This window comes from Sturnira hondurensis, unplaced genomic scaffold (assembly GCF_014824575.4).
Source record: "Sturnira hondurensis isolate 20B ecotype Veracruz unplaced genomic scaffold, ASM1482457v3 Scaffold0003693, whole genome shotgun sequence".
Classification (NCBI taxonomy): domain Eukaryota; kingdom Metazoa; phylum Chordata; class Mammalia; order Chiroptera; family Phyllostomidae; genus Sturnira; species Sturnira hondurensis.
In genome coordinates, this window is record NW_028076324.1 from 10,705,954 (window position 1) to 10,730,331 (window position 24,378).

A 24,378-nucleotide genomic window follows, 5' to 3' on the forward strand; every position below is an offset into this window, starting at 1 on the left:
GTGCCACACTTCGGGCAAGCTCTAACCTTATGGCGACAGCGCCCCAGTCTCAGGGTGGTTCTAACTGTGTCTGGACAGGAGACAGACGACAAGTGGGGAACAATGGAGGGGAGCAGGGGGCTTCTAAACATGATGCTGTCACTGCTCCATAAAGGTCTGCAGCTGTTACCTGACTGTGAAGGTGGGAACTGGGTTAAAGAGGACGTCCTTTCTCGCTTGACAGGAGGGCAGTAATTTCCATCTTCTCGGTCAGAATCTACAGAAAATAATAAGAAGAGGAGAAAATCAGGCCGCTTTCACTTTTATAACCAAAGACGGTGAAACGTTTTAGAGGTTTCCTTACCTTCTCCACCTTCAGGGCTGGAGCCGCCAGCTGGCCTCTGAAACAAGAGCACATATCAGGGTGGAAGAGAGGGCCAAGCTGCCCTTGCACCCAACAGCTCATGGTCTCTGCAATAAATGGGTCCCAAGGGCCGACCGCCTGAGCTTGGCCACCCGAGTCACAGATGAACTTCCAAACTCACGCTCAGAACTCCACCATGAACCTTTTACATCTGGCCATCCAGGTCACGAGCCAAGGAACCCTCTCAGTGACTGAGAGCATCCTTACAGCATGAGGATCGGTTCCTGTTTCTCTGCAGGTCATAGCTGACTAGTGTGTCACCCCCAAATTCAAACGCAGTGAAACTATCTGGCCAAAACTCGTTTTGCCACGAGCTGGAAAGTGGCCTGTTCTCTACTCTGAAGGGCAGCTGACTGTCTAATTTTAAAACGGTTGCCTAACACCAGATTGTGGCAGTTTCCATTCCTTGCCTTGGCACATTTTGTGGCAAGGAGCCCTGTTTCCAGGTAGGCCATTGCTTCCTGAGCAAGTCAGAGCTCTGGTGCCGCAGACCAGAGGCTGCTGCAAAGCGCTCAGCACAGAACACGCCAGCAGACCGCAGAACCGTAGACACGCTGAGAAGGCGGCTGCAGAACCTCCCCCTGACCACCTTTACTTTTTGAATGGGAACTAGCCATTAAGAGGCCTGAAATGCGTCCCCTCCCTATCCAGGACAACACTTGATCCCTTCCACTCACGTCCCTGGTCCCTTCTCAGCGACTTGTGCTTTTGAGAACTAAGCCACCTGAAGCCAAGGCGGGAGGGTGGACATCACTCCTCTGGGGCTGCTTATGAGCCAGAGAAGGAGCCAGTTTTCTTAAGTTTGAGCAAAGCCCCTGAGGCTTGAGTTTAGCCAAATGCCGACCACCTGCCTGGAGGAGCTGTGAGGGACCAAATGAGCCAGTGCCTGTGGAAGTGATTTGCACGCCACAGAGCGAGTGTGGAGGCAGCAACCATACTAAACCAGACTGGGCAAGAGGGAGCTGGAGGGACCCTCCTGCAGCCTGGACAGCTGGGCTCCTGCTGTTGAGCCAACGTTCTCTCATTTCCACCCGAAGGTGGAACCTCAGACTGTGCTAGTGAGCACCTCCTAAAGCCCGGACAACACATTGTTCTCATTAAGGGCCAGAAAGTACTTCCTACTCCGTGAGCCACAAGTCGTGTGTGGACTGACCCCTGTCCTGAAGGACAGTGAAAGCTGGGACATTAAGGAAATGATCCCAACTCTCCTGTGTGAGCCAATGCCTCAGATTTAGGTCAGAAAAACCAGCCTGGCCTTCTTGATCCAAGTCTGTGTCCTGAGAACTCCCTGGAAATGTCTGTGAAGGGAAGAGGATGACACTGTCCCCAGGTGTGTCTCAGGGGATTGGAGGCTCAGAGACCACGCACCCAAGTGCTTGGCGAAACGCAAATCCTTGTAACAACACGGGCTCAACAGTCCTTGGGGGAGCTGTGAATATACTACTGGGCCCAAATGGAGCACAAGTGGGGCATGAGGCTGCTCAACCCCCCTCTCAAAAGGTCGGTAGGTCTAGTCATTTTCTCCCAGCTCTTCCAATGCCTGAATGGGAAACCTTGGGCAAACAATCTCATTTGGAAAACAAGGTGCTGGCATCTCCCCAACAGGAAAGTGGCAAGGGGTCAATGGGATAAGCAGGAGATGCCAGCTCAGCCCAGCACCTGACCTTGGTATAACTGTTCACAGCTCACACCTGGTGGTGACTGCGTTCCCTGAGCAAGCTCACATCTGTTGGATATTACACCCTTAGGCAGGGCTTGAGAGCTCAGAGACAGACGTGGATGGGAGAGTTGGGATGTGGAGTCATGTCCCAGGGATGGCCGGGAGGTGAGGGGCACATTTGGGGAACCCTAGGACTTAATGTGGGGGCCTGAGAGATGCACCCCCACAGAGCTGATTCTGCAGAAGCCAGGGCCTGGGGTAACACATGTTAATGAAGAGCTATGTTATCACCAGGGCTCCTTCAAATCATCCCCCTCCTCAGGTGACATCATCAAGGTGCAGGCTCCTATTTCTTCACAGCAGGCCCAGCCCGCCTGCCCCATCTCCACCCCTATTCTCAAATCCCATGGCTCTGCAAGTCCTGTGGGACCTGCCACTTCCTGGATTAATTTTTGGGACCTGGAAATATCACCCTCCTTGGCCTCTGCAGACACGGCTCCTTCAACCGCTGATGTCCTTTCCCTACTCAAGCCTCTCTTTCTGAACTTCCCACACGAGAACAGACCCTTTGGTCCTCTAGCCTCACTGCTCTCTCTTACTCTGACTGTTTGATCTGTGTCAGGTGCCCGCCAGACTCAGTTCCAGGCAGGCCTGGCCTCGGATTTGCTCAGAGAGACTGGGAGAAGCAGAGAGGGCCTGCGCTGCTGAGTTATGCACGGGGCAATGGCTTGCGTCCTGGCCGTGGACTCCTGAAAGTTGTCAGGCCCAAGTTTCCTTGGATGTTGTAGAGGATATTCGTCTAGCACCTCGATCTCAAGAAGCCTCCATACTTAACTTTCCTTTGCCTGCTGGGCATCTAGGTTAGTTTCCAAGCTGTGAATCTTCCAGGCTCCTTCTGCTGTGAATTTCTAATCTCATTCCGCTGTAGGTGGAGAAGACTGCATGTTTTCAATTCTTTTAGATTTAATGAGACAGGTTTTATGGCCCAGCAAGTGGTCTACCCTGGAGAATGTTCCTTGTGCCTGGGAGGGGAACGTGCACGCTGCTGGGTTCTAGCTGTTTGAGTCCTCGATGTCCTCATTCATCAGTCTGGATGTTCTACTGATAACTGAAAGTATGGTACTGCGGTTTCCAATTGTTGATTGCATTGTCTACTTCTCCCTTCAGTTCTGCCATTTTTTGCTTTCTGTATTTTGGGGCTCTTTTAATGACACCAAGTTTCTTTCTTTTTTAAAAAATGTTTTACTTTATTTACTTCAGAGAGGTGAAGGGAGGGACAAAGAGGGAGAAATACATCAATGTGTGGTTGCCTCTCATGCGCCCCCTATTGGGGACCTGCCCTGTAACCCAGACATGTACACAGACATGTACACAAACCGGTGACCTTTTGGTTTGCAGGCAGGCACTCAATCCACTGAACCACGCCAGCCAGGGCAGACACCTAAATTTCTTACCAATGATACCCCAAATTTCTCTGCCAATGACACCCCAAAACCTCAGGCACCTGGCTGTCCTTTTGAATGTGAATGGTCCTAGGAGCCTCTCCCCAGACCAGAAGCTGAGGCCTCTGGAGCTTTAGCTCCATCACTCAGGGTCCAGGACTGATGGCCAGGATCCTTGGTCTGTCCCGCACCGACCCTCCTTACCATCATACTCTAGCCTCTGTCTTCTTCCTGTTTTCTGAGCATGTCAGCACTGTTCCTGCCTCAATGTTCCTTTGCCTTGTACTACTCCCAAGGCCTGGAATGCTTTTCCTGCAGGTCTACCCACTGAAACCTCCTGGAGGCCTTTCCTAACCACCTCCAGGGTGAACCTATGCTCATGACTACTTCACTGCCCAGAAGGTGCAGGCAGCTCCTCTCCACCCCACACTCCAGCCTCTCTGGGCCTCTGCCGTTTTGTATCACAGTTGGAAATGATTGAATGAGTCCATCTGCTGTGCCTCCAGCTATGATGAGGCCCTAACCTGTCTGTTATCCAGGACATGAAACATCCAGGACACAGTGCACAAAAAACTCGCTGCACAAATGGAGCCCGTGTCCTCCACTATAGCTCCTTAGGTAACCTGGAAAAGAAAAGGTGCCTGGCCAGTCACGATTCACACACTCCTAGTCCTCTGACTCTAGAAGATCCTCAAATCCATGCCCCAAGTCTCTTGCAGAACCATCCTGTGGGCATGCGGTGGGCTTCTTGGTCCTGGAAAAGCTGCGAGGCAAAGGCCTGGAAAGGACAACACAGTAAAACTCCCTGAGAGAACCTTGCAAAACTGCTGGAACCTCCTGTGGGGTCTGAAACAGCTGAGATGCAATGAAGAAACTGACGCTGGCAACTCTCTTCAAAAGAAACTAGTGCAAGGACACAGGAAGACAGAATGCAGTCATTTCTGCATTAGTCCACCTCTCCCCACCGTAGAGTCCACCTCTTCGAGAATGACGCCTAGGGGGTGCTGGGGTCAGCACCGATTTGGGACACCATGACGAAAATATGCCTAAGTGACACTGACTTAAGGAGGCTGAAGAGAAAGTCAAGCAAGATAAACCCTTCAGCTGATTTCTCTGGCGCCAGGACATGAGAACGAACACAGCAGGCGCACAAAGGTGGAAAAGCCCTCTGAGACGGCAGAGGGCTGTGGGCTGGTAAGCAGGCCAGCCTGCAGAAGACTCAAAGGGGCTGCTCACCATGCGCTTCAGGGCGGCAGGGCCGGGCCAGCTGGCGGGGATAGGCAGGGGCAGTCCTCTCCCCTCAGAAGCCACAGGGTCCTCCAAGGAAGCAGCTCATTCTGGGAGGTGTGTAAGTCCCTGTCACCAAGTACAAAGTCAGGGGTAACGTCTAACCCAGGATGGGAACGCAGGCATGGGATGCTTCTGTTCTTTGTATAAAGGATGAAACGGTAAACACTGCAATCATTACATTTATTAAGTATCACTCTTCTCCAAAAAACCATGGCTCTGTGAGGCCAGCTGGTGTGGCCTGAGGGAGACGAGGGCACCAGTCCAGGAAAGGGGACGGAGTAGGAGGCTGTCTCAGTAGCAGACACAGACACACAGGGAGATGCAGGCGGAAGGGTGCTGTCTTCCAAGACCAAGTCAGAAAACACTGGACACCACTTGGCCTGCCTTGGCTTTGGTGACTCTGGTCTGGACTGACCAGTTAGAAAGCCTGGCTGGCTATGGCAGGGGTCCCCACCTCTGGGCCTCGGGGCCTGTATGGGAACCAGGCTGAGGGAAGCTTGCCTGAGCTCTGCCCCCTGTCCCATCCTCTCCTGGTGGGCAGGGCGGGGGGAACTGGTCCCTGATGTTGAAAAGGTTGGGGACCACTCACTGGCTATGGGGTGAAAATCAGTTAAGAGCAGGGCCTGCTGACTGTGTACTTCAAACTAACTATGAGCCAATTCGATGCTATTTATTCTGTGACTGAGGCAACCAGCTCAGAAACTCTTACGAAAAAGGCACACTGAAAAAAGAAAAACAGAAGTGGTCTCCAAAGACATGAAATAGGGTGGTGGGGGGGGAACAAAAGTCAAATCCTGTGCAGGAGCTGGAAGATGAGGGAAGCTATCCAGCCACGGAACTTGTTCCAGAATCCATCTAGACTTTCCAGTGGGTCTCATACACATAGTTTAGGCTCATCAGCGCCTTGGCTTGGAGCTTCAGTCCAGCAGACTTCAGCCAGGCTTGGAGTAAGCATGAAGCTGCTCGTTTCCTCCCGGCCAGAGAACTGAATCTGAATGTGGTTTGGTCTTTTTCAAACTGCCTGCCGAGAGCCAGGAAGTCTGATATATACACTTTTCTCTGGTACCGAGTCTTCCATGGCTAGAGTGCTGATGAGACTGAAACACGATCAGGGCCCTCTTTAACAATTCAGCGATCCACTATTTACCACAAAGGGCTTGTGCTTTATAGCCCCCCGAGGGACAGCGGCACAGTAAAGAGACATAACATGATGGATGAGACCTGCTGAGTAACATGTGGGTGACTTCCTGGACTGTGGTGAGATACAGAACAAGATCCAAATTTGTTCTGATGCAAAAGCAATGAGTTAACCAAGGGAAAATCTCAGCCTGAGAAGCTGGGATTGGGTTCCTCTGCCTTGATTTATGTTCTAACTGACCTACAAACCCACGTGTACTTTGCTTGAACTTGTCCACTCAGTGGGGAAAGCCAGTTGATAGGAGCCACTAGCAACCTGCCAGGGTTTTCCCTGCAGAGAGCCCCACGGAGCAAGCCCTGGCTGAGCCCTAGGAGCTGTCCCCGGATGATGTGATGGTGGCAGCGCTGCTGGTACTTCAAACAGAATTGAGGATTCCTATAGTTACAAATGCTGAAACAATGCGTATGTGTATGTCAGATGCATGGCCTTTGATGCTGTGCTGCTCTGTTCACAAACCGCTTCAAGGCCTGGCTACCTCCCACGGTGACTTCACAATCCACCCTGGGGTTCCCTGCCAGAACACTTGACCTTGCATTTGCCAGTCCTGGGACCATATGAATTTCTTGGAAGTACAGCCTCCAACCCCAAGTACACAAGAACGGAGGAGAGTTCCTCAGATATCAACATTTGGACTGGCTGTAGGTGGAAGGTAAGACCCTCCAGGACACTTTCTGCATGGGTCTCTTAGGGGCAGGGACCCACCAGTCTTACCACGTGGGTCCTAGAAGTGAGAGGACCCAAAAGAGCCTGCATGCCTTTGGAAGAGTAGCTGCCATGAAACAACCTCTGTGATCTAGACACCTGCCAATCTCAGTTGAAAACTGTCAACCTTTCCAGCTGATGTCTCTGTAAGTTGTGTCTTTCAGACTAGGCAGCAGAGCCTCTCAGGCAGATCCGTGTGAAGGTCATCTGTTCTTGGGACACTGAGAACATGACGTCCCGTGTGTGTGAGGGCTGAAGACACAATAACGAACAACACTCAACTCAGAAAGAGGTTCCAGGAGCTGCTCTGCCTGGAACCAAAAGAGCAATCACCTAATTATTGCTCTGTCGGCTCTCGTGTGAGGGCTTGGAGGCCAGGACACTCTGGCCTAAGTGCCTCCTGGCTGGAATCTTCACTGAGCTTCTGAGTTCAATACCCCAAACCCACTTCTATGCTAGCAACGACTGCTTCCCTGCTGTTCCCAACCGTGGTAAAAATGGTTACTTCTTTATCCACCACACACTGATTTCTCCAAAGTGTTCAAGGTGACTCCAGTCTCACCTCGGCTGACACATGGCTTCCTCCTGCGTAGCCTAGGGTTTGGTGCCTGTAACTGAAATTCAATGGTTTCCTTAAGAACACAGGGTGCTGGTAATGTGACACCGGGACTGCGATAGGCCTGGGCTTGTGACGCCCTGGAATGCTGCCTGGTGTTCTGTGTGGCAGAGTGGGGTCCTCTCTTTTCTTGTTAAAAGTCATTTTTCCCTGTCACGGCATTGGGGAACTCGGCCATGAGGTAGCTATGGAGTTTTGATCCTGAACATACGATGATGTTTACCTCTCCCAATTTATCAGACTCCAAACACTCAAGACATTTCTTGTTCTAGAGAGTTCACAATCTTCTCCACCTATAATCTTCAAAAGCCTTCTTAATACAAAGACAGAGGGCTCAGGGGTTCCCTCTGGGTTCAGAGAAGAGTCTTCTTCCTGCCTGACTGAAGGCAAGCAGCTCCCAGCCTGGCCAGTGCATCACAGCCAGCCTTGCGGGGCATCTGTCAGGCCCCCTCCCCCCCAGTTAAGGGAGCCAGAGCTCCTCGTGTCCTCAGACACTGAACTGGGAGGCCCAGACTCAGGGAGAAGAGAAAGAACAAATGGAGAAGGGGTCGAATCTGATTTGGAAGGTTCTACCCACTACGTGTTTCCTCTTTTGGCCCCTGGTGTCTCTTTCAACAAACAGGATTGGCTTTTTGCTGTGGGTATTTCCCCAGCTAGAGAAGTCCCCATGTAAAGGGGACCTAATTTTCCCTGGCTCTTTGGCAGCACGAATTAAAGAGAGGTGAAGAGATCCTGGTCATCTTTTCAGTTACCATCAGCTGCTTATAATCTAGAGTCTAAACCTGAGGGACCCGGAGGGATAGGGTTGGTCTGGGTGGGGACCCCTGGGCCACGGAATGCTGGGTGGAGGCGGACTTACCCCTGCCAGTTCTCGTGGAAAAGGAGGAAGATGGGCTTCAGGAGCGCTGGCTGAAGCGCTAGCGGGGGCAGGAGGCTCTAGAGCATGCTCACCAGCTGACTCGGGGTGACCTGTGCCACGGTCAGGAGCCTCAGCCTCCCCCCGAGGCTCCTCTCCCGAATCCGACAAGTCTTTTTGCTCTGCAGAGGACTGGGAGCAAAAAAGACAATTTTCCTTCAATGTAAATAAAGGCTGCAACATGGGGCAGGGGGCGGGGGTGGGGATCGAAGGGCTAGAGATGGCTGGAACTCCAGCAGTTCCTGCCCAGGAGGATGGGCCAAGAAAGCTGGCACGAAGTGTTGCTGTGCAGGAAGTCTGGACCTTCGTTTTCAGAAGTACAAGGAGGCCTGGCACAAAGCTAGCCTGCTTATGGGCCACAAGTGAGGAAAAACACTCCTGGTGATGAAAAGGGGGGCAGTGCCTCTATCAGATGGGAACAGGGATGATTACATGTTAATAACATGTCTCCTCAGAGATACGGATGAGGGAACTGCCCTCAGCACCATTTCTGTCTGCTAGGAAAGGTGGGGGGCAGGCTTGGGACACCACACAGATGCAAAACGGCACATCCAGGGTCAAGGGCTTCTGCATCTCACTCTAGTTCTTCTAGCTGCTTAAACCTGAGCTGAAGGAAGAGTTTCTCATCTCAGTGACTGCACGTGTGGAGTGACCAAAGGAGCTGGCAGAGACACAGAGAGCTGGTTTCGTGTTGGGGAAAGGGTGGGAGTTTAGCTGGAACCTTGGCTGGGAATTTCCCCGGGCTCAGTCCAAACACCCTGGGCGGGGGCTTATTTGGAAAACAGCCAGGGAAAAGAAAGCTGGCTCCAGAAGTCTTCATCCTTGAAAGTGTAACACCCCTGGCATTCTTTGAGCTGGTTCTTGGGCTTCTGTGGCCAAGACTCTCTTCTTGAGAAATGGGTTAGAAAGCTGATGTTCTGGAAGAGGTGGGGGGTCTGCTCCTGCTTGGCCTCTCCCACAATGCGAAGCCATTTCTCTGAGTTTGTGAACTAAGTGACCACGGAGCTCCCTACCTCCTCGCAGATAGCACTGTGTTTCTTCTGAGTGTGATGCGACTGAGACCTCTTTGGAAAGGGTGTGGGGCTATTTCCTAACACGTGAGCTTGTCGAATTAAAGGAACTACGTGAAAGGAAGATTTAAGAGAACTTTCAAATATTCTTAGGAAAGCAACAGCAACATAGTGTTAACTCATGTATACATCTAAAAAACTACCAAACCAACTCTGCCTATCCAGGGTCTGAGACCCACAGACACAAAGGCCTCCTCCCCACGCTGCTCCTCCCGCCTGCCAGGGGCGCCCAGGTCAGTTCTTGCACTAGTCAGCTGCTACTTTACGGCTAGAGATTTAACACCCGACAAGAGAAAATTAAACCCAGAGCTCTGTGGGAAACTGCCTTTCTAATTCAAACCACTTGGATTTTTTTTTAATCACTGCTTTTAGAACATAAAATGCCCCCATGGCATGGGGGACTCAAAATGAAGTCTAAATCGGAGCACCGAAAAAAAGTACGAGTGCTATTCTAGCATTCTCTCCCTGGGTCTGGGTGTTTCTGCTGGACAAGAAAAGCTCAAACACCCAAGACAGGGCCTGCAGTTCTCAATGTTTGTTAAAACTAGACATCAGATCCTGACCCTAAATCATATATCATCAAATGTATGTGGCTGACGAAAGTAACAAAAAACGCAAACAAAAATGTGCACATAGGATATACTTGTTCTACTAACAATAAGCTTCAAAATTAGGTCTAAACATGCTATACAGCGTTTTCAGCAAAACTGGACTTTCTGCTCGGAAGCATTTCTGCAACTGCTTCCTGTCTTTTTACCAAATGGGCATTATCCTGCCAGCACAACCTCAAAGCCACCCCCTTCAGGTTAACAAATATTTGGAAGACAAACGAACTGAAAAAAAAAATTAATCATCACAAACAATAAGAAAACCTACAGGAGAGTCAAATTCTTTTCACATAAAAAAAACTGCCTCCAATCAAGGCAGTTAATAAAAGGTTTCATTTTTGCTTTAAAAACACAAATGCACATAAATGTAATAAGCATTTCACAAGGAGTGCCACCTTGAGGAAGCCTGGAGACATGCAAAGAAGAGAAGACTGCGTTCAGGCTGTGAAAAGCTTCTCTTAACACTGGATGACAGGAGGATCTGACAGCTCAATCTGGGAGGCCCCCGCAGGCTACTAACAGCGCAGTCCGCTGTGACCGCGTGGATCGCCAATGGGGGACTGACAGTGAACAAGTGGCTTCACCGCTGCACAGAAACAAAAACACCTATGGCTGGCAGCTTAGTTTTTCTTTTTCCTGATTTCAAATCTTTCATCTCAATCCTGATTCAGTGACAACAGCTGGGCCTGTGGTGTGCTCTCTTTTAAAAGGGGAGTGTATAGGGGTTCTTTGAAGCACATACCACTGGTGGGTTAGACACCATTTACTGACAAAGAAATGAATGGTCCCACAATGACAATGGGACTACTTAATCTTTGTGGATCAAGAAGTGGCTCAAAAAATAGCTGTAAGGGATATTTTGGTGACAATTAGGATGATTTATATACTGGAGGTGGCTTCTGAATTAATGATCATTTTCTACACTTGATCTTAGCCCAAAGGCCAAGAAGCAACACTGACCACATTCTTACGGGTGGCAATGGCACGGGACACGGACCGGCGGCCCCTGTGGAAGTCAGATGGGCACACACTGCAGTCGTGTGCTTCGGCCGCCAACAACAAAGATGTTACAGTGAAACCTGGTGGAGCATACCCACCCGAGTGTCCTCAGCACCATTCTTCTTACTTTTCTGAGGCTGAAAATTTCAAAATAAAACACTGAATATCAAAAGAGAGAGGAAAGTTCGCTCAGAAAAACACCAGCTCCAACAACTTTTTCCCTGCCCTGGGCCTACAGTGTGAGAGGGAAGTGGGCAGGGAGAGAGAATGAAACAGGAAGATTCTCCACCGCTAACTTTCATCCGAGGTACTGTGGCTGCCCCTCAGAGGTTGCCCTTGCATCTTTCTTGAAATGGGACGTCAAGGAACAAAGCTAGCCGAGCTACTGTGTACTTCCTGCCTCACTCCCAAGCTGTCACAGCAACAGGGGAAGAAAGGAAGATTCTGTGTCCACATGGCCGCTATCTACCTGACAGCTCAGAAAGCAGCCCTAAAGGACAGTCACAAAAGCCCCTCCCACTCCTGCTGTCAAACCCAGAGGTTTCCCATACCCCTTTGGTGATCTTGCAACAGAAGTGGGGAGCTGACCTCTGAGGACCTGGGGATCAATTATTTTTAGAAATCTAGCCAAGTTGGCTTTGAGTCAGTATTTTCGTAAGAACTGCATTTGCACACTTTAAGATGAGGATGACCATCCACCACTCTTCCGGTTCAGTGTCACCATTTACATAATTTCCATAAAATTTATGAAGGTAATGGGGGGGAGTGAGGAGTAGAAGAGGGTAAAGGGGGATAAATGGCAATGGAAGGAGGCTTGACTTGAGGTAGTGAGCACACAGAATACGATGATGTGTTATAGAATCGTATGCCTGAAACCTTTATAATTTTAGTAACCAATGTCACCCCAATAAATCTGTAACAAAGTAAACAAAGAAAAAATGCCCCAAAGCAACAGGACCACCTCAACTGTGAAAATAATACTGAAACAGGAATTAGTAATTTTTAAAGCATTTTGAATTTAGCTGAACAAATATGACATTTTAGTTTTTCATCCTGTTGGCTATTCAAAAGTCCTCAGGTTTAAAGAATTATTAAATTCTATTGCTTACTTAAATCTGAGGTCGGCAAAACTTTTTCAGTAAAGGGCCAGATACTAAATACTCCTGACTCTGCAGGCCTATAGGGTCAGAGTCCTAATTACTTTACGCTGTTAATGGGAAATTAGCTTCAGCTACAGTGAAGGGGCTGGGCCAGTAAAACTTTATTTACAAAAACAGGTGGTGGTGCTGGGCCTTAGTTTGCTGATCCCTGCTTTAACCTAAAAGGGAGTCAAAAGATGATCATAATAAAATTAAAAATTCTAGAAAACCCTGACTTAATGGAAAACCTGAGAAGTGACTTTTACACCTATAAGAGAAATAAATGGAATACATCTATTTCTAAAAAGCTAGAGGAAACACATCAACCCTTCAGGGACTGACCCTTTTCCAAAGGAAGGATGATTAAAAACACAGGTAACTAAGCTGTTAGTACATGTCAGACTCCCAGGGAGAGGAGACAGCAGAGGTTGATATGCCTTTAACATACCTCCTGGAAAACAACAAAAGCAAACAAAAACAAAAGGAGGGAAGAACACTCCCTCGGTTTTCTGCTTCTTCAGCAGAGGACTAAAGATGGGAACGTTTAATGTGGGAAAGAGCCTAGCAGAGAAGCCCCTGCCCATACAGAAGACACTGCTAAATGAGAGGGGGTATGGGTGATGGGTTTTAGGGCAACCTCCCTCTCCTTCTTGTCCCCTCTACACACAAGCTTTCTTCCTGGTCTAGTACTTGAACATTTTCCAGAAAAACTGGGCTGCACCAAAAAAAAAAAAAAAGTCTGGCCTTTCCTCCCAGACCAAGAGACAAAATCTACAGCCCTGGCTGGTGTAGCTCAGTGGATTGAGCACGGGCCTGTGAAGCAAAGGGTCGTTGGTTCGATTCCCAGTCAGGGCACATGCCTGGGTTGCAGGCCAGGTCCCCAGTAGGGGACACATGAGAGGCAGCCACCCATTGATGTTTCTCTCTCACTCTTTCTCCTTCCCTTCCCCTCTCTCTAAAAATAAATTTAAAAAAAATCTATAAGCAGTAACTGTTCTAGCCCTGGCTGGCGTAGCTCAGTGGATTGAGCGGGGCCTGTGAAGCAAAGGGTCGTTGGTTCAATTCCCAGTCAGGGCACATGCCTGGGTTGCAGGCCAGGTCCCCAGTAGGGGACACATGAGAGGCAGCCACCCATTGATGTTTCTCTCCCACTCTTTCTCCTTCCCTTCCCCTCTCTCTAAAAATAAATTTAAAAAAAATCTACAAGCAGTAACTGGACTGCCAGGAGTCTCAAACTGCCAGGCCAGCAGCCCCGAACCTCAGAGCTGGCCACCCTGCTGCAAGACTGGGGATCCAGCAGAGCACCTGGCCTGTGGATACCCAGCCCTGACCCAAATCTCAAATGTGCTTCTTATTAACAAGATTGCAAATGGATTTCACAACACGCCGGTTCCTCTGAAATCTTGCTATGGGCATTAAATTACCTGCTATCTTGCTTGGGTCACGGGTGGGGAGGAATCATCCTTTTTTTTTTGGACAAATAGAGGGAGTCCTCAGACAAGCTTGGGAAGCATTGCCACAGAACATCAGCTAAGTTTGGACACAACCTCGACCCTCCACACTGATTTGTCAGACAGGGATATAAAACCTGTGACTTCAAGATAAACAACATGAGACAGCTGAAATGTGACTGAGGTACCAGGTCATCACTATGAATTGGACAAGGTATTTCCAACAAGAGTTTGATCAAGACATTGAAGATCCAAGAGGGGAAAGTAACCCAACAAAGATGACTGGTATATATACAGTACCAGCCAACTAATAATTATTCTAAATACATTTATGCCAAGTTGGTTGGGGCCAAAAAATCCCGCGAAAATCTTTAGATAAAGCTCCTATTTCCCCCCCATAACCACCAGCTGGTCTCTCACACAGCTTTTCTCCCCCTCCAGTCCCCCCTCTCCTTCCTTCTACATTTTCCTTCTACTCTTCTCATTCCCACTGGTTTCCCTAACGTACAGTAGTATTTCTAAGTCAAATAGTTCAGAATGAGGAGAAAGCTTTCTACCACCATTTTTAAGGGGAGGGTCTGTGAACCCTTTCCACACATGCCTGTCTCAACCTCTCGCCATGGTAACCGGAAGCCACTGGACCTTTTTACTCCAAGCTCAATGTGAAAACGCTTAAAGGGCAGAAGCACCCTTGGCCGTGTGACCTAGGGAGAGAGATCCCGAGGAGAAAACAGGTGAAGAGAGAACATACCAGCCCCTTACCTTTTGTCCTTTATCCTTCTGAAACACAAAGACGGGCGGAGCAATGGCAGGCTTTTCTGCAAAAAGAAAAATTGGTGTTTTTCCCCCCAACACTATTTCATACAGTAAACAAAACTACTTTCGTTTGTAATAAGTTAAAAACAAAAAACAAACCCAATACAAAACTAGTCAAACCCAATACAAAACTACAAAGGACATCAAATACTTAGAAAACAGTTTTGTGACTTGGAGACGTGGGGTGTTCAGTTTGTGACAATGCAGCACTTAATGGCAGGTTATGTGAGCTTGTTACACACCAATAAAAAGCCTTTAAGACTCACTTAGAACAGGCTGAATCACCGATCAAGGGAGCGTGGTGGGGAGTGTGCCTTGCGGCGGGGTGTTGGAGACGGCATGGTTGGAAGAACCCTGACATAGGGAAGTCGATCTTTATGTGGCATCTCCTGGATTTCAAATGCTGGAGACTAGCTTAGGTTTTTTATTCTTATTTTCTCAAACCACAGGCCCACTGAGGCCACGGGGCAACCAGTTTGTAACCTCTGCCCACACGGCTCGAGCTTGTGGAGCACTCCACCTGGTTCTCTGAGAGCAGCCAGTAAAACAAGAGGATTTATGGAGCTGTGTGAGTCTGAGAGGCCAGCTTCCATGGCTGCTGAAGGAGAACACCCTCTGAGACGTCCCGTCACTTGACGGGACCAGGGCTGTGCTGCCTGCTGTTCTCAGGCAACACAACTTGTCTCCTATCCAGAGGCAGCCCAGGCAGCCTCTGCGGGGAGCCAGGGGCTGTAGTTAGGACAGCCTTTACCCCTGGAGGCAGCCCCTTGTCCTTGGCTCTGGGTGTACTGACAACCCTGAGGGAGGTGCCCAGGGCCTCCTTCGGCATCCAAAGGCAGGCAGTGGATGGGAAGCCAGGGGAGTCAGGAATTCACAGGGTACCCGCACGGTCCTGCCGTCACAGAGCCACCAGTCGGGGAGGCTGAGATTTACCAGGAATTTACATCCACCCGGCTCTCCCCCAGCAGGACTGCCATGCAGAAGGGAAACCTGTGTGGGTCACAGTTCCTAAGGGAGGTCACGTGGGGGGAGCTGGGAAGTGTCTGGTCGTGAGTCTCAGGAAAACGTCCCTGAGAAGAGGCTGTTGTCCTGAAGTCTCACGAAGAGCCTGGCAGGGAGAGTGGCAGGTGTGAAGGCATGGTGCCCAAGGGCAGACGGTGGCCGTGGGGAGAACTTAAGAAGGCATGGTGGTTGGTTTCAGTTTACAGAGACAACAGTTTGGGGGAGAGGGTGATATGGGGAGACCAGTTGGGAGGGGACAGCGATCATCCAGAGTAAAAACAGGGCGAAGACAAGGTTTGAGGAGGAAAAGGGAGAAGACTGAGACAATCAAACAGACCCTCTTCCACTCCCCACCCCCCAAACTGTCCCTCCCTGGAGAAGGAGGACAAACATCAGTCTCAACCTGGGGACAACGACCCACTGATGGTGACCATTTCCTCTGGTGTGCTCACTGATGCTGCACCGTTCCAGAGTCCGATTCTCCGCGACAGTCCTCAGTGTGCACAGCCCATGGTGGACACGGGTGAATGACATGCATGAGACCAAAGTGCTAAGGGAGGAAGGCGGAAGGATCACCATCAAGGCTTCCATGCTTCTGTATGCAGCCATGTCCCGGCACGGTGTGCAGCTGCTGCCCAACACACTGGGATGGGGGGGATGAATGAACATGCCTACGCCAGGCAATAAATAACAGCAAAGCAATGCTGGAGGGACACTTGGGGTGGCAGCAGCTTACCCACACGTCTACCACAGGGAATCCCCAAAACCTTCCTGGGCTGCCCTGTATACCACAAGCCCAGCATCAGGGGCTGGAGGTCCAGGCCCCAGCCTCATTTCTGTGTTCAACTCCCCGCCAGCAGCAAGGCACTGGGGTACACAGGAAGCCAGGATTTTGGCCAGCCCAGCTCCTCCAACCTCTCATTTTCTTTAGAAAACCACCTCTCCCCCACCTCCGAGTTTCAGATGGAGCCTAGCCCTTGGTCCAGCCTGAGGAGAGAGAGGTACTGCGTGCCCTGAGCCCTGGGGATGCAGTGACGTGGTAAGGCCAGGTTGCTGATGGTGAATGAGACTCAAGTCCAGGATTTTTGTTGGAGCTACTGGGGAAGGGGAGTTCTCTCTCTGCTGAGCTGGTGGGAGGTAACAGGGGACTCTGGACTTGGAGCCAATCCAGTGGGATGTGGAAGAGGAAACTAAATGCTGCTGCTGGAGGCCCAGGGTCCAGCAGGCCCAAAGCTAATCCCACCCCCAACACTTTTCAGCTAAGTCAACAGATGCCGAGTTTTGCTTAATGCACTATGGATTTCTGCCCCTTGTGCCTAAGGGCCTCCAGCCTGACAGTGGGGCCCTGTTGCTGCGGACTTCATTAAACACACACACTACTCCCCAGAAGAAACCATGTTTAGCCTTACAGGGGTCTTTCTCTTCACAGCAGGGATCACCAGCTGATACACGATGTATTTACGGTCTATCTCCCTGACTAAGATGTCAACTATAGGAGAAAGGAGACTGCCTGGTTCCCCGTTGCTGTCTGTGGTGTGCGAACAGTACCTGTGCCTTGCAGCGGCTCCACAAATACCTGACGAGAGGATGAGCAAGGGGAGAGGACACTAGAGGAAATTACTGCCAGGCTGGTTGGGAAGGACTGGACAAAGAGAGAACCATCTAGATGGCAGAGGAAGGGCTTTCTGGTCTGCAGGCACACAGGAGGGTAACTAAAGGAGGCCTGGGCCATCTGTGGGCCCGGGGACAGGACAGGACCATGTGGCAGGGTCCAGTGTAACTGGGAGAGGACCTATTCCGAGGAACAATTCTGTATTTCAACTGGCATGTTGCTCAGCTGGGGCAGAGAGAGGTTACGGAGGGGACCATGGGGGTCTGAGCTCTGAAAGCAGCCACACAAAGAGCAGGAGCACCAGGTGAGATCCAAGCAGATCTGTCCTTATGAACTCCCAGAAGCGGCTGCTGGACCCACACCTGCCACCACCTTCCAAGTGCAGATATTCTTGGCCTCTGCTTGAGGGCCCCCTTAAGCCTGGCTTTTGCAGAGCAGCCACAACCACTGGGGTGAAACGCACACTTAAAACTCTGCAATGCCCTCCCAGACTAGGGTTGGAGACCCTTCAAACAGGCCATCTCCCGCCTGCCCATTACGGTGGCACTATCCCTTGTGTACCCCATGCTTCTGTCACACTCCTGGAGTTCTGCCTGGTTTAATCCCTCTGCCCAGAACACGTTCCCTCTTCCTCTTCCATGGTCAGCACTCATTCATGACACAGACACAGACACCATCTCCTTCAGGAAGCCCCCAGTTTGTTTATGTATTTACCTTTATTAATTTTTTTTCTTTTAGCCCTGGCTGGTACAGCTCAGTGGATTGAGTGCTGGCCTGAAAATCAAAGGATCCCTGGTTCGATTCCCAGTCAGAATACATGCCTGGGTTGTGGACCAGGTCCCCAGTAGGGGGCTTGTGAGAGACAACCACACATCGATGTTTCGTTTCCTCTCTTCCTCCCTTTCCCTCTCTAAAAAATAAAACCCTTAAAAAATATAAATATAAAATAAAATTTTTCTTCTATTGATTCTAGAGAGAGGGAAAGGGAAAGAGAAATAGAGGGAGAGAAACATTAATCAGCTGCCTCTTGCACATGCCCCTACCAGGGACTGAACCTGCAATCCAAGCATTTGTCCTGACTGGAAGTCAAACCCGTGACCTTTGGGTTTGCAGGATGACAGCCAACCAACTGAGCCACACTGGCCAGGGCAAACCCCCAGTTTAAACTGTGCTCCCAAGCATACTCTAGCTTATATGGATCATATACCTAGGCTACTTGTCAGGGAGACTGGGAGACTGGGAGACTGGGAGACTATGCGTACAGCATCCAAAACAACTCTGCACCTTACCTGATGGGTACCATGTAAGAATCATACAATGAATGTTTGAACACGAGCTGCTATGTAATCACGAGTATCTATTAAGCTCTTATTCTGTGCAAGGCATCATGAGAAAAATGGGAACTGGAAGCTAGGGGCAGAAAACTTTAGGCTAAAACATTTGATTAGAAGAGAGAAGTATGTTTGTGTACAAGGCCCAAAGCTCACAGCGGGTTGTGTACCTGCTCGTTGGCGGCTTCTACTTCTGGAAGAGAAGCTCTGTAAGAGCCAGGCCTCTGTTGTGTTCACCTCAAGTCTTCAGAGCCACATATGAAACGAATGACCAACAAGCAGTTACTGAGTGAATGAAATGTTCTTCACTACAAGGACTACGACTGAGAAGGACAGAGCTGTGGCAGCCCACATTGGGTCCTATGGGGACCCCCACTGAGGGGAGGTTTGGCAGTCATGATAAACCCAACCATCGCACTAAAACATACCAATGAACTTCAGTCAGCCAGTTCTCTACCAAAAACATGAAGCACCAGAGTCACATTTCATTTCTGCTCAGCTCCAAGAGAGCCAGAAGTCCACAGATTGCCAAATTAGTACTGGCATTACAAAATGACAAGACATGCACCCCTTCCAAATAGGCTGGCCCTGTCCTCATTGGAGTAGCCACAGATGGTTTTTTCAACTATTCCATCACCAAATAGCTTCTGGTTGTCAAGGAATGAGGTTTCTACATGATCTGCTTGAATGCCCAGCCTAGCCTTTCTTTTACAAGGGAAAACCACCTCAGAAACTTCTAGAGATCCAGGACACCACTAAGACCAAAAATATTACAATCTTAATCAAATGCAAATTATTCAATCCAGACTCTGCCAACCAGGTGTTTTTGTGGGGTTTTTTCTTTTTCTGTGAAATGCTGCCTGATCAATTAGCTTGTAAAAAAGCAGCCTTCCTGGAGAATTGGCTTGACACACCGACACAGGAAGGGTTACAGAAACTCACAGTAAACAAACTTGTCTAACCAAATGCTGCCCAATTACTTGACCAGGCATCCCCCCCACCTTCCAGAACACCCTCGACAAAAGCCCAATAACTGTGTTCTATGGATGACTGTGGCCACAGTGGTGTGTGCAACACGGTGAGATACAGAATGCCCAAGTCACCTCAAAAAACAGCCCGTCTCTGGGTGGCATGGGCTCTACTGTCTGGGATGTGTCAGGTGCTTTGGCCTCACCATGGCTTTTCGAGTGCCACATGCCAAGTCCAAGATGGCTACTCTGCTCCATGCAGACCCTTTCTGTGCCCAGCAGAGCACCAGCCCTGTGCCTGATGATGATCACACAACCCAGGGGAGCAAAATCCTGGCCTACCGTCCCCGTCCTCACCCCCCAGGGCAAACTGTATGTGTGTGGGTGGAGGGGGGCTCACTGGTCAGCGGAGGAAAAGCGTGAGCCCCTGATGACATCCTGGCTCACAGCATGGGCTCTCCCCTCCACCACCCTCCACTTAACTGTGAGGTTCAGATGCAAAATGGGAAAGCCCAGCTATAATCCCTGAGGGCAGGGCCTGTGTCCTGCATCTGGTCCGTGCAGTCTTGGTGTCCTGGTGGTGAGCACGGACAGATGAGCCCAGGTGCATCTCTGCTCTCATTCCAAACCTGTGCCAGATGTCTGGGTCCCCTCTGCACACCCTAACCTCTGCTCTCATGGCCCAGCTTCCAAAGGCATTGTTGACATGGCCACAACTGTCAGGGCTGCTCTGCCCAGCCAGCCCAATAAAACTAGAGGGCGAGCGATGAGTTCTGGAGTTGGCCCAAGGCTTTCAACAAGTAACATGCCATCTGCTTTGGTCAACTGTGCACTTAAGTCAGTAGCCGATTCTTTGAATCCTGATGGAAACTGTGAATCAAGACACATTCCAAGATACAGTCAGTGGGGCAACAAATTGCACTGTCTTCATCGTCAAATGTTCAACCATGTAATGCTTTACGTAACAAATTCCGATTCTAAGCTGGAAATACACATGTTCTCTACACTCCCCCCTTTCACATAAACTTTCCTTCCTTCAGGCCGTGGAGGGACTAGCACACGGAGATCCCGAAGGTGGACTGTCCTGTGATAAGCTTTGGCACCCCCCTGTGGCTGCCTCCGACCTTGTCTGAGGATCTTGGTTAAACTAAATGGAAGAAAACACGCAGACCCAGGAAAACACGGAGAAGGGAACTTGGATTACCTCTCCTGTTCTGTTTATACCCCTAGTAAACGATGACTCGACCACCTGCCAGGAAACAGTCCCCCTCTGGAAGGCCACTTGGAATTGCTGTCTAAAATGTCAGCGAGGTTCTTGTGTAAAATGAGCTTTAATCCTGGGCTGATGTGTCTTAATCTTCTCATCTGTGCAAAAAATATGGAAAGCATCTCGCCCACACAAATAACAGTATTAATATGTGGCAACTGCTTTAATCCTGTGACACCACCTCAGCCCTTCGAGTCATTGCTCTTCTCAGGAATTACTATAAACAGCTCTGCGCAGGAACATGAAGGTGAATTTGTCACTGAAGTGTCAACTCTGTTCACAGGCTAATTCTCTGGTGAAGAACGACACTGATCTCAACCATGCTGTTGCTAGGTGATGCCTCCCTGCGTTAGTGGACCTGCTCAGTGGCTGCCCAGCCCAGGTAGTAGAGGGTAGTAGGCCCCTGGATTCTTTTTCCTGGCACTCAAACACATCAATATTTTTCCTCAGGTGACTCTCAACTGGTCCCATGCAGATCACAGGGGGCACAATTCTGGGAGACAATGCTGTCTTTTATTTTACTCATTTTTTTCCTGGAATGCTCTTTATCCTGCCATCACCCTCACCTATTGAAACCGAAGACAATGTTTACTGGTCTCATCTTACTGCCACACCTTGACATTTTTAACAACAGTGAGAGCAACAAGTAACTCACGATTGTTGAATGGCCTTACCAGACAGTGGTAGGTGCGCCACATGCCCAGTCTCACTGAATCTTATCATAGCCCCCACAGCATAGATACTATTTATCATCTCTGATTTGCAAATCATGAAACAAAATGAAGAGGCCTTGGACAGACCAGGGTCTTGCCTGACGTCACGAACCTGGTAAGTGGCAGAGATGGGTCAGAATCCTAAGCCTGACTTTCCAAGGGAGCAGGGTGCCTCCTGGCCCGCCCCACCCTGCCCCCAGAAGCCCTGCTCAGGCCAAGCAGCAGTCTGCCTCTTCTACTTAATTGGCCTGCAACCAAACCCTCCACCCCCGCCCCACGCACCCAGACTAGGCTGCTGAGGGAAGACGTTATACTTTGGGCACCTCTGTACCTTGATTTCAAGGGAAACCCCACAAACTTACTAAATAAATCATACAAAGCCAGCAACTTCACCTAAAATAGCTGATAAATGCAGGGATCCAGTGTTGATAGCACTTCTCTCTTCTGCAACTAGATAGCATGACACAAGCGCAGCTGAGGTGAAGTATAGGTGGCTGAGGACTGGAGAAAAATTTCAGTAAAGACAACAGAAACCCCCTCACAGAAAGGAAATAAGGACTACAGAACTCCTGCTAGGGCTGCAGACCCAAATGACGAAATTCAGAAATGCGGGCTCTGGTTTTCGCGTGCACTCAAACTGGCCTCAACCGTGTTAATTCACTTTCTTTGTACACTGTCCTTCGTCCAACAGGGCTGGTACCTAGACCCCAGAGAGCTTCGGGAAGGACTGAATGAGCTGATGCCCACAGAGTGGCGGGTACCCAACCCCAATTCCATGTTGGCACTATCATCATCATAATTACACAGAGAAGACTGCAAATACTCCCCCTTAAAGCATGGGACCTCGGGTCCCCAACAATACAAATGCCTTACATTTAAGGGAGGGTTTGGCCCTTACAAGAGCTGCCTGGACACCAGGACACCTCAATTCAAACACTCGGCAGCTCAGATCCCCTCCGGCAAGATCTGATGGAGGGCCAACTAGCCAAGCCTCGCTCCCAGAAGCACGATTCAGAGTGCCTGCTCCATGCCAGGCACCAGGCTCGGCATGGTCACAGCTCACTCGTGGGAACAGAAAACAAGTACACAGAGGGGCGAGAGATGATGAGGTAACTCTGAAGACAGGTGCTATGATAACGCAGGGGGTGGAAAAGAGTGGCTGGGTAGAAGGGGATGGGTGGGTAAGGCTTCTCTGAAATATCATTTGAACCTTAGACACAACGGGGTGAAGGCCAAATACACTGGGTGGAGAGAACCCCAAGTATGAAAGTCCTAAGAAAAACAAGAACCTGGAGGCCAACATGGCTGAAAGTGTTCACAGGGAAAGGTGGAAGGTGAGCTGGGGAGGGGGGGAGGGGTCTGGATTTCTCCAGTCTAGAGGGAGGCTTGTGGAGTCCTCCAAGCAGTGGAGTGACACAATCTTGTGTGTGTATATGTGTGTGTGTTTAAATCCTCACCCAAGGATATGTTCTTATGGATTTTAGGGAGAGGAAGAAAGAAAGAGAGGAACATTGCTTGGTTGCCTCCCATATGCACCCCAATTGGGAACTAAACTTGCAACCTTTTGAGTATAGGATGATATTTCAACCAAGCCACCTGGCCAGGGCTACTTTATATTTTTAAAAGATCCACCCTGGCTGTGGCCCTCATGTGACCCTCCCCTTTATGTGTGTTAGATAAGTTTTGTAATAAAATGTTGGGACACATCATCCTGGGAGCAGCGAGGAGAAAAGATCTCAAGGAGGTATAAGTAGATGTAAGGGGAACACGAGGAGGCCTCCAGGAGTCATCCAGTGGGAAGTCATCCAGGGAAGTGGCAGTGACAATGGTGGCTCAAGCTAGTCTTGTAGCTTTGGAGAAAGGACAAAGTGGGTGGGGCTGCATATCCTGGAGACAGAGCCTGCAGGTCCCTAGCTGTGGGGACAGAGACAACTGTAATGAGGCTGTGAAGGCACGTCCTGCACCCTGAAATAATTCTTGCTCCTCTGACAAGAAGACTCCACAAGCAGGGTGCCCTTTGCAACGTACAGCAATGATGATGAATAACCCAGACCCTGAACTCTTGGATGCACAGCTCCCGCTCAGTGGGGAACACCAAACTCTCAGAAACTGTTTTCCCCACTCCTGCTCTGTCGTTACAGATGCACTTGTAGGCATTAACTGAGTCAGCAAACTCCCAAGATTCTGTGTGGCAAACCTGGGGTAGTTTAACTTAGTCAAAGCATTTTAAACTTACTGCAGAAGCAAGGCCTGCTTTCTAAACATGTGCACGGGGTAACCACTAACGTCTGAGATTTCCTACTTTTGTCAGAGTGAGAGCAAATACAGTGCCCCATGCCTCAGTTTTCAGGAGAAGCTCCTATTAAGCTGACAGAACTGACCCACAGGAAAGGATGCCCATGGGCTCTTTGACTCAGTGCCTGGAAGTAGGCATGCCGGTACCAGCCAGCTCTCCTTGCTTCAGCCCCATGCAATGGAATGGCCTGGACCTGAAAGGCCATAGAAAATACGGTTCCCTCTTACTAACAATGATATGAAGTCCACAATGCCTACGTAGATGCTAAAAGGCCACAAAGGAAAAGGCCACGAAGGTCAGGAGGGTGAGCTCTAAGCTCTAGTTGGCAAATAATTTATTCCTGGATAGTTTTATTTAATCCTATAAGCCAATTCTCACCAGGGGTGTAGAGGGCAACAGGCATTGTCTGGGGACATTTTTGGTTATCACAGTCAGGAGGAGCTGCTAATGGCACCTACTGGATAGAGACCAGAGATACTGATCAACATCTTAGGGTGCACAGGGTATTCCTCCAATCACAAAGAATGGTCTGACCCCAAATGTCAACTGTGCTGAGGTTGAGAAACCCTGCATTAATTATTCGGGAAAAAACTGAGTCGCAACCCTGACTCGTATCATACACCAGAGTAAGTTCCTGATGTGTCGGACAGTACAAACAGGAACGAGCCCCAGCTCCTGTGACTCACCTCCGTCCTCCCTCCCTACTCAGTCTAAGTGTACTCAAACATGTGCAGGACTAGGACTTTAGAAGACTGATGATTACAGAAGAGTCCCGGGGGATACTCAACAGACTCCCCTAATGCAGGGAGTCTGAAATGGGGTGACTCTGCCCCTGGGGGGACATCTGACAATGTTTGGAGACATTTTCCTTATCATGAT

General features: G+C 49.7%; 1 protein-coding gene across 9 annotated transcripts in view; it reads right to left on the minus strand.

Moving 5' to 3' along the window:
• The window catches only part of RANBP3 (RAN binding protein 3), a 52,384-nt gene that overhangs the window by 19,828 nt on the left and 8,178 nt on the right, over positions 1-24,378 (minus strand). For 5 of the 9 annotated variants that reach the window (XM_037042667.1, XM_037042666.1, XM_037042665.1 and 2 more), the window contains exons 2-5: positions 14,257-14,312; positions 8,171-8,359; positions 344-380; positions 170-256 (exon numbers count right to left, since the gene is read on the minus strand). In XM_037042667.1, coding sequence (XP_036898562.1) covers positions 170-256; positions 344-380; positions 8,171-8,359; positions 14,257-14,312 — 369 coding nt within the window. Of the gene's footprint in view, positions 1-169; positions 257-343; positions 381-4,741; positions 4,862-8,170; positions 8,360-14,256; positions 14,313-24,378 lie in introns of those variants that run through there. The other 4 variants (XM_037042672.1, XM_037042669.1, XM_037042671.1 and 1 more) reach the window with 3 other exon arrangements.